This window comes from Garra rufa, unplaced genomic scaffold, assembly GCF_049309525.1.
Source record: "Garra rufa unplaced genomic scaffold, GarRuf1.0 hap1_unplaced_203, whole genome shotgun sequence".
NCBI classification, from domain to species: Eukaryota; Metazoa; Chordata; class Actinopteri; order Cypriniformes; family Cyprinidae; genus Garra; species Garra rufa.
The window spans coordinates 13412-23953 of NW_027394478.1; the positions used below are offsets into that span (position 1 = coordinate 13412).

Genomic DNA, 10542 nt, shown 5'->3' on the forward strand with positions numbered 1-10542 from the left:
ATAAATATCTACAAATATTTGAATCAAGATACATTTAGCTAACAAGTAAAATGACTTAAGATATTATGTCTAGTTTTCAAAATAAATAATCTAATTTTTCTTTGTTTTTGCCTAAAACGAGCAAAAATATCTGCCAATGGGGCAAGAAAAATAATCTTGTTTAGCCTTTTAATTAAGATTATTTTTCTTACCAAAAAAATATCTTAAGTCACTTTACTTGTCAAGTAAATGCATCCTGATTCAAGATATTTATGATATTTATACTAGAAAACAAGACAAAAATACGTCAAAAAAATCATTTTTTTCCAGTGAATATTAAGACTTGTTTTATAAAAATGATTTTGATTTTGATTTTTTGTTTTAAGGATGTTTAAATATTTGGACAGATTAAGAAAATTACTTGTTTATTTTTACAGTGAGGCTTTTCTCTGTGACGATAACCACGTTACTGACAGGGAAAGACTTTGTAACACAAGGGTAATCTAAATTCAAGACTACAAATACACTAAATCCCACCGATAACCCCTACGACTGCTAAAATCACAGAGGAGGGGATCAACGAAAATGTAAAAACACTAAAATGTAATGATTGCTTTAAATGTACAGAGTAAGATAGCTACCAAAATGCCCAAAATATAATAACAATAAAATTAAAAAAGCATCATCTGACCGGTTAAATAGGCTCGGAGAGCTAAGCTGTGAATTCGACTATTGCCATAAGGCTAGATTCATCCTCTTGTCATCAAAGATGAGTGGTTTATAACCTCCTTTTAAATGCCCTCAACTCCTAAGTAAAGCTTTGACCAACTATGAGCTAGATTTGCTCCCTTTTAAACTCCTGGAGAAATACTGTTTATACAGAGAATCTTTAATATATCACACTCCCTCATCCAAAAAAATAAAGAAATTGCAAAAAAATCATTGCATGAAAGTATTTTTAAAACTATTACGATTTTTTCGTTTTTGCACGGTGACATTATTTTTATATTTAAGCATATCTTCCCTCTCATTGGTACAGTATAATGTGAAGAAAGTACAATTCCTTTTTATTTATTCTGTTTTAAAACAATGCATGTCTGGATATTTGGGAAGAAATGCTTTCAAGGCTGATTTCGTCATGAAAACAATGTCACGAAAATCTTCATCTTTAGTTTATGCAACATGCCAATTATCTTTTTTGTTTTTGGGGGTGAAATGTGACCTGGACTTTTCTTCTCACACAGATTCACGCAAACACACACGTTCACGCATACGCAATCCCACACTCTTGGAGAGACCCTGACAGCGGAGGCGGCCTGAGTTCGTGATTCATTCCTGCAGAGCTTCAGCTGACCACATGGTGGCGATGAATCCATGTGACAAACAAACTGAAAGCGTCTTCTGTTGAGGGGAGGCTAGTGGCCATTTCTTTCCTGACAGCAGAGACAAGAACCTTCATAGGTAGAGGTCACCTCCATTTCTTGCGTACACCAATCCCTCATGAAATATTGAGACACAGAAAACACTGGTTTGTGTCAGTGTGCAATCTTTACAAACATCTGTGAAAATGTCAAAGCTGCTGGGTGGCAACTAAAGGAGCGACTCGGCTCGGCTACTGGTTCTCGTCACGGAGTTCCTGCAAAATGTTGATGAGGCTCTCTAATCCGAAAACGTAGCCGCGGTCAGGTCCGTCGTGGACGGTTTGGTCATCCCGGAAACCTTTGAAGGTGCTGTGAGCGAAGTCTATCATCCGGACGTCTACGCTCAGCATCTGAGGAGGCGTGTGAGGCTCTGAGGCCGGCGGGTTCTCCGCAGAACCGAGAGGAGTGGCTTGATTTTCCTTTTCTGATGGCAGTTCTGATGGTTTCTGCCAGCCGTCCACAGACTCTGGGTCTTTGCCCTCGTAAATGATGAGCAGCGAGCTGGAGTAGAAGCGGTACGAGGCCTGGCGCTCCAGGACAGCCTTCAGGCTGCATAGTTTGCTCAGGATTGGCTCGAAAAGGTCCTTGCGCAGCTGCGTCCCATTGTGCATGTACTGAAAGAGTGCATGTCGAAATCCCTCAATTGAAAGACTACGGCCATAGTACTTGTTCCTGCATAGATAATGGCCGGTGTCCATCTGGTAGACCTGCGGAACAAACACAGGAGACACAGAGGGGTTGAACGATTGGGAAAAACTCTTTGAGGTGAACAACAACTGCAACGGTCAATGTGGGTTGTTCAAGTCTTTTAAAGGATTAGTTCACTTTTGTTTGCACTGTAGGTCTTGATGCCCAATTCTGGTTTGTTGCCTTCACTACACTAAATAAAGGTGCTTCACGATGCCATAGAAGAACCTTTTTTGTCTAAATGGTTCCATATAGAACCTTAAACATCTGAAGAACCTTTCTGTTCCTGTGGTGAAAGAAGGTAGAAGGAGAAATGGTTCTTTAAAGAACCTTTGACTGAATGGTTCTTTGTGGAACCAAAAATGTTCTTCTATAGCATCGCTTTAAGAACCTTTTAAAGCACCTTTATTTTTAAGAGTGTATATCCGACTTTTTGGGCTGTCCGTTTTACACGTTTCAATTGTTTACTCCTTTCAATTGTAAGCCATATCCGATTCATGCGTTACACTTGCCATACCATCGTGCGTGCGTTGTTGTTGTTGTTTACCTCCTTCACACGTGCTTCCTCCTGAGAATAATATGCAATCAGTGCTGATCAAACGAGTCACAACTGACAAATTGAAAAAAAAAAATATGATGCATGATTTGTTGGACTATGCTACACCCGTTTGAAGTCGATTATGTTAATAATAAGAAAGATTTTCCTCCTTCTTGTTGTTATTTTCTTGTTAATAATTACTATATTAAGGGTAGACACTGCAGGCAAAAATGCTTTTTTTATGCACCTGTCAAGTTTGAGATTTTGGGCTTTTTAAAGTGTTTTTTCAGACTAGTGGAAAGAAAACATCCAAAAAACACTGTTAAGTGTTCCTTTTAGATCACTTTATCTACTTGTGTCAATAGATTTCAATAACAATGCATATTTTTAAAGGCTGTTTTCTTAAAATGAGTTTTTTCTCCTACACTGAGCCATAAATCTCCACTTCAATAGCACTTAGTATACTTAAAAGTATACTTTTATAAACTAGAAAGTAGGCCAATTTTGTACCAATGAGTTTTGAAATAGTACACTTAAAAGTACACTTACTACTACACTGATATTTATATAAAGTATACTTAAAAATATACTTGAACTTTACTTAAGTATACTATATAAAATAAACTTCAAGTATACTTCTTTTTGGTAAGGATAATCAAGAGATATCAAAGTTTTCTGTTGAAGCCAATGACTTATGTAGTAAATCTGTCAAAACAAACAAAGATATTCCCAGAGAGTTGGAAAACAGCAATAATTACACCGGTCTATAAATCGGGGGATAAGGAGGTACCTAGTAATTATAGGCCTATCGCTAGTTTCGAAAGTTCTGGAGGAGATTGCGCTGAGCAATTAGTGGAACATTTAAAGTCTAACCAGTTGCTTCATCCACAGCAATTCGGATTGAGAGACAAATAATCCACTAAAATAGCCAACTGTTATTTGTGACCCTGGACCACAAAACCAGTCATAAGGTTAAATTTTACAAAACTGAGATATATACGTCATATGAAAGCTCAACAAATAAGTTTTCTATTGATGTATGGTTTGTTATGATAGGACAATATTTGGCCGAGATACATCTATTGGAAAATCTGGAATCTAAGGGTGCAAAAAATCAAAATACTGAGAAAATCACCTTTAAAGTTGTCCAAATTAAGTTCTTAACAATGCATATTACTAATCAAAAATGACATTTTGATAGGTTTACAGTAGGAATTTAACAAACAATCTTCATGGAACATGATCTTTACTTAATTTTTTTGACATAAAAGAAAAATCAATAATTTTGACCCATGCAATGTATTTTTGGCTATTGCTACAAATATACTCCAGCGACTTAAGACTGGTTTTGTGGCCCAGGGTCACATTTGCTTAAAAAAAATAAAAGCCTCATTGGATAAAGGAAATGTTGTCGGGGCAGTGTTTCTGGACCTAAAGAAGGCCTTTGACACTGTTAATCACAACATTTTATGAAATAAATTAAATCAGCTTAAAACGTCATCAGAAGCTTTAGAGTGGTTTGCGTCAGTTATTTGTGTGTGCTAACAACATGGGATTACCGCAAGGCTCTGTACTTAGTCTATTGTTGTTTACAATGTATATAAATGACCTACCTAATCCGTGTGTCTACTAAAACACCTAGCCTGGCAGGTGACTCAGGCATTGCCGAATATTTCTAATGGCTTGAGATTTAAATGTTAAGTTTCCATATGCTTCTTCATACGAAATAGGCCTGCAAGGGATGTATTTGAGGTGCAGATTAAGAGTGAAGTAGTGAATGAAGTCAAGTATCTTGGCATCATTCTCGATAAAAATTTAAAGTATTTGTAGGAAGGTCAAACCAAACCTAAATAGTTTTCGTTTTATTTTTAGAAGGGATCTGTTATGTCAAACTGCAAAATTAAACAAGGATGTAAAGATATTTTTACATTTATCATATTGCATAGGCCAAAAATTTGTACGGGCCCCCCAATCATTATGGGCTCCAACAAGCACTTAACTTGCTGATTTTTCTTAAGTACATAACGTTACGTGAGTATTCACAAACTGTGTTATTTACGGTGTAAATGCTTTGAAATAATATTTAACGTTTTCAAGTCCATGTATTATTTGTAGCACGCAAGTGTCCGCCTATAAATTCTATTTTTTGATAAAATACAAACAATAAATGTTTTCTTTAATTTGTAGTGAGATAACTATATTTGCCTCAGATCAAGCGGCATGTGAATCAATGATCTTTTCCTCTTTAATATTTGCAGCATGAAATAAACATGAAAAAGTATTTGAAGGCATTCATAAAAATGAATAAACACGTTTAATGAAATCGATCAGAGTTATAAAAAATAAGTCAATAAAACATCTTATAATATACATAACATTTAGCCTACCTCAGAAAAGCCAACAAGCCTATAACTTTGCCAACATTGTTTTATTTTTCTCATAAATCAGCCAGTTAACTGAGTTGAAGCCTATGTTTTTATTGCTGTTTTTCATGTTAAATGTGAAGACAAGTTGGATGCCACAGACTTTTTTTTTTTTTGGGCGAAGTATAAGCTAAATGTTCACATTAACTTTGCGCAACAATTTTATGACATGAATTATTTCATTTTAAAGTAGTAATTTAAAGCATTCTAAAGATACATTTTAAATTGTCTGTGGGGCAAATATTCGTTTCATTTCTGTAAAGCGCTCCTCCTCAAGTCAGAAACGGCACAAAGCTGAAGAATGTTTGTTTTCTTTAGCTATTTTACAAAAGCACAACGTTTTGTTGATATTGTGAGTGCACACAAATAAAAGTAGACCTTTTTTTTCATATCAACTTCAAATTTGGAACATAACTTATTTAGATGTGAGGCTTCAATTTGATATCAAATTTAGAATAAAACAGTAAATTTAAACTTCTATAATTTGTTGATACTTTTTTTTTTTTTGTTTGAAAAAATTCCACTTCTGCAATAATCTGCAGATTGTCCTCTTCAAAAAGAGACCAACTTTAGATCTGTATTCCAAAGTGTTCATGAATTACAACAATTGAAGTTTGGATAGTGCACTTTCATGCCTATTTTAAAAAATGGGGGTGACAGTTAAGGGGTTAAATGTTTAAATTAATATTGTGAAATGCATCAAGTGTTTTATGTCTATAGATTTTATTTTAGGCAAGTTGTGTTGATTTGAGAGGGCTAAATTGATCAAACATGCTCAACTCATTGCTGCTGGCTGCTTGGTCGTTACTTTAAAAACAAAAGCTTGAATTTAACAAACGTAAAATGTTCCAAACTTATTTCTAATTTAACTTCATAAAGAGATGAAATGAAATCTAGCCACTTTGCCATTAAAATCCCAAACTGAACTGTTGTAATGGCTGCAACACGGGCTCTTTTCTGATAAGTTGTTGGACAAGGGCAGGGTTCGGGCCTGAGCGTCCAATATAAATACAACTATATTTCTAAAAACTTGGCATGTGATTATTGAACTTTTCCTTTTCTTTATCATGGACACTTGCAGTATTTGTCATTTAGCAATCTGTGTGCGTACACAATCAATCTCAGGCTCTGGACGGACACCAACATTCTTCAACACAGTGCTAATGAAAGTGAAATATTACTTGTTGGCTCCAAATCTCTTGTCCAATCACTTGTAAAACCAATCATTTCTGCGTCTCGGGTCAAAGGCATACACACCTGCATGCCGCACACACGCACTCCTAACGTGGCAGACGTGCTCTGCTCGCACTTCTTCATCTGGCGGGCGGCTTTCTCCTCTGAAGCGTCATCGCCGTGTTGCCGGGTGCCCATCTTCAAGTCCAGAATGCAGGGGTAGACGAAATGATGGACTACGTTCTCCAACAGCAGGAATTCTGGTGGAGGTTTAGGGTCAAGAATCATAAACAACAGAGGAAACATATATGCAAAACGCATATTTACATCAATGTCTGTCTGAATGCTCAGTTCTGATTGCCTGAAATGGACGTTCTAAAACACGTTTAAGGCACAGTAGTTGCAGTCAACTTTTATCAATAATTGTCAACATTTTTTTGTGGAAATAAAGGGCTTTGATACTAAAAAGCTGTATTTCTTAGAAGTGCAGTGGCAATTGTGCTGTTTTTGAAGCAATTAAACTTACAGCTTCATTGTTTTTTGAGAGACGCTAGACCCCTGGTGAAAAAACAAGCAAAAAACCAGCCTAGGTTGGTTGGCTGGTTTTAGCTGGTCAGAAGGCTGATTTTAGAGGGGTTTTGGCCACTTTAGACCAGCTGAAACCAGCTAAGACCAGCCAACCAGCCTAGGCTGGTTTTAGTTGTTTTTTCAGCAGGGACACTAGCTGTAGATTTAATTATTTGTTATTTAATTAGTCTGTGAAACATTTTGTGAAGTAAACTACAGGACCTGATAATCTCATAAGACGAACGTTTACTTGCATTACTGGACAAAGCCATCTAAAAGAACAGTGTGTGTTTTCCATAAGCCCATTGACTTTGACAAGCTTGACAATATTATCACAATCTGCCTGCCAATCATTTCTAGCCAAATTCTCTCTTAGAAACAAACAGCTCCCTGTCTTTAGAGAACCATTTATGATTAATGAGGATTTTGGGTCCTTAAGACATGAGCATCTGCTTCCTATTGCTCAGCTTGTGGAAATACAGCAAGTTCTGGCACTCTCCTGACAGAAAGACTTCTACTCTCCTCCTTTTCTTTGATTCCACATGATTTAGAAATGTTTGTGCATGGCATGAAATTTACTCTTGCCTGTCTCAAGATTTTAGGATAAAGTTTGCCTTTACAAGACAAAAAAAGGTAATGATAGCACAGTCTTTCCACAGTACTGTCTTTACAGCTGTACACCTATGACTAGTTTCTTACACCTTTCCTAAATTCAAATTCAAAAATTCAAATTCAAAAATTCAAATTCAAAAATTCAAATTCAAAAACTTAAATTCTAAAATTCTAATTCAAATTCAAATTTTAAAAAGCTCTTTTCAAGTCTTTAATTTTTTTAATCCTTTCCAGCACTTTACAGCTTATTTACCTACTTATAAGTACTTCTTCATAATATTAAATCAGATGTGAAAAGATACACTTGTTTTGAATTATTCCCAAATATTCTTAATGTAATGTTAATTACTAATTAAATAATATAATATAATAAAATATAAAGTATTCTTCCATTACTGCCAAGCTACATTAAGTGTAAGTATCCTAAACAAAAAGTTCAGATGTAATTTTGCAGATGGTCATGAGTGTCTCATTAAGATGCACGTGACAATTCATGAATGCTTCATAGCTCAACGATTATTAAAGCTTAGTAAATTACAATGCTTTTGAGAAACAACCCACAAGTCTCTGTTTCATCATTTTTATGCTTAACAGCTTTTTGGAAAATGCAGCCCTCATGACATATGACTCATAGAGCCATTAAAGCAGAACAACTACAGCTAATTGCATAATTTCTAGTGCTGATGAATGGAGTTAAGGTTAACAAGCAACTCGTTACTTTTAGAATTTGGTTTCAACTATAACTTGTGTTTTTTATTTTCAAGTCATGTTTTGAAGTAGGGACCCCTCTCACATTTTATGCCACAGGCATACATAATTAGGCCCTCTCTTAATTTTTTTATCTAAAAAGCAAACTATTCAGACAAATAGTGTATTATTGCAATTACAATGTCAAGCCATTTTAAGGCGAGACACTGCAGGTGAATAGAGTAAAGAAATAACTAATAGTTATCGCCTTACCCAGTTGATTGATTACAATGATAATTTCAAACATTTTTTGTATTACAAGCTTTCTAAAATGTTACGATCAGGCATTATTTAATGAAATATACACTAATTTGCATACATTTCTAGTACAAAAATTGAAACACTGGACGAAGTCAGTTTCAAAATTCTTCTTTTTTTTTTTTTTTTTTAATTAGAGTCAAAAGTATCTCATTTCGTCATGCCATAATTCAGAAAAACAGATTTAAGGCACAGTAGTTCCAGTCAACTTTTATCAATAATTATCACAATTTCATTGTGGAAATAAAAGGCTTTGATACTGAAAAGCACAGTGATAATTGTGCTGTTTTTGAAGCAATTAAACTTGTTGAAAGACGCTACACACTAGGTGTAGATTTAATTAATCGTTATTTAACAAATTTCGAACCTCTGTAATTAGTCTGTGAAACATTTTGTAAGTTAAACTACAGGCCTGTGGTATACCTGATAATCTCATAATTCGAAGATGAAACCAAATCTAATTTCTTGACGCCATAATTGAGAAAAAAAAAACTTAATTTTTACAGTTTTTTGGGGGGAATAAAATGTTGTATAAAATCAAGCAAATCATAAATGAACAAATCCCTCTGGAAAAACCTTCAGGATATAGACAGGAATAAAAATGTAAAGTTTAGTGTGTAAGTGCTACTGAAGTGGAGATTTATGGCTCAGTGTAGGAGAAAATACTCACAGCCTTTAAAAATATGGATTGTAATTTAAATCTATTGACACAAATAGATACAGTGCTTTAAAAGAAACACTTAACAGTGTCTTTTGAATGTTTTCTTTCCACCAGTCTGAACTTCATGAAAAACCAAAAAGCCCAAAATCTTAACCTTGACAGATGCATCCCTTAAGCAGTTTAATGTAGCTGACTGCTGTCCAGATTTCTCCACTTTTTCCCCCAAAACAAAATGAAACTATTTCATTTTCTATTTGTTATTTTAGAGCAGGATACTGTAGAGTTTCCTGTCTTTGGACTCGGAGCGCATGCGGCTGAGCTGTTGTTTGTGGCAGCGCAGACTCCAGGGGTTGTGGCTGATCTTCTCTGAGCTCAGGCCGCTGTTGCTGTCCAGCATCTGGAAGGGCACATCCGAATGCATCTGTAGGTCCAGAAGAGGGCTCTTCAACTCCTGCAGACTACACAGACACACTAATTACCATCAATGCAATGCAAGGGTGACTGTTGAGAAAGCTTTTGTCATATTAAAATGAATGTATTTCATATCAGGGCTTGCAAAATCGCTAGCCGACGTCCTGGGACTATTGTGCGATGGGCTATCTTAAAGTACAGGTCCTTAAAAACTCCTCAATTTAGTTGTATCAAATTTAAGGCCACAAAAAGTTTTAAGAAAAGTCTTAAATTATAATTTTAAGAGGTCAAACAGTTGGAGACAAACAATTAGACAAGTGATAGACAAATGATAATGACAAATGATAGACAAGAATCGCAATTCTCCAATGCAGTAAGTTCAATTTCAGTAATTTTCCATTGCAAAACCATACAATAAGATCCAAAACATATGTAAACGAAACATATTTCATATATGAATATTTGTTTTTCCACTCTTCATGAATAAGGTACACCTTGTGGTCATAATACATCTGTATAAGTATTAGAGGTTCAAATATCCATTTTTTAAATGTATGCATTTATATATTTTGTTGTGTTTCACCTCTTGAGGTCTTACGGTGGATTCTGTTACACATATGACCAGCATAAAGACTTTTATTCACTTACTTGTCATTGCCGTCGCCGTCGTGAGCAGGTCGGTCCTCTTTGTGCTCACTGCTGGAGCGGTGGAGGCTACGGCGAGAGTGTTTTCTCCGCGGCTGGTCTCTTTCGGACAGCTCTTCGTGGTCCAGCCCCTCGCTCTCTTCGTATGGATATGCCACCAGATTGATGTAGCCATCAGAGTCACCCTCAAAACACACCAGCACCACACCTGCAACATCAACATTAACATGACAACCACTGAGAACTTGTGCATGCTAAAGAATTCTACAAAGAAAAAAACACATGAGCTGCACATGATGACTCTATTCCAGGTTATAGACTAAATTATTGTTCCAATAGTGATTCTTCACTAATAATAATGCGTCATTTTTTGCTTGTTGTGCATTCAAGCTGTTAATAAATTGGCAAGCCTAAAGCCAT

General features: G+C 35.6%; 1 protein-coding gene across 1 annotated transcript; it reads right to left on the bottom strand.

Moving 5' to 3' along the window:
• Window positions 1-240: 240 nt before the first annotated feature.
• LOC141316994 (inositol hexakisphosphate kinase 1-like) lies at window positions 241-10252 on the bottom strand. Its single transcript, XM_073832864.1, has 4 exons — window positions 10126-10252; window positions 9343-9524; window positions 6306-6481; window positions 241-2107 (listed from the first exon to the last, which is right to left on the bottom strand). Exons 2-4 carry the CDS (start codon window positions 9485-9487, stop codon window positions 1592-1594), a joined length of 837 nt encoding a protein of 278 aa, XP_073688965.1. The 5' UTR covers window positions 9488-9524; window positions 10126-10252; the 3' UTR covers window positions 241-1591.
• Between the last annotated feature and the right edge of the window lie 290 nt (window positions 10253-10542).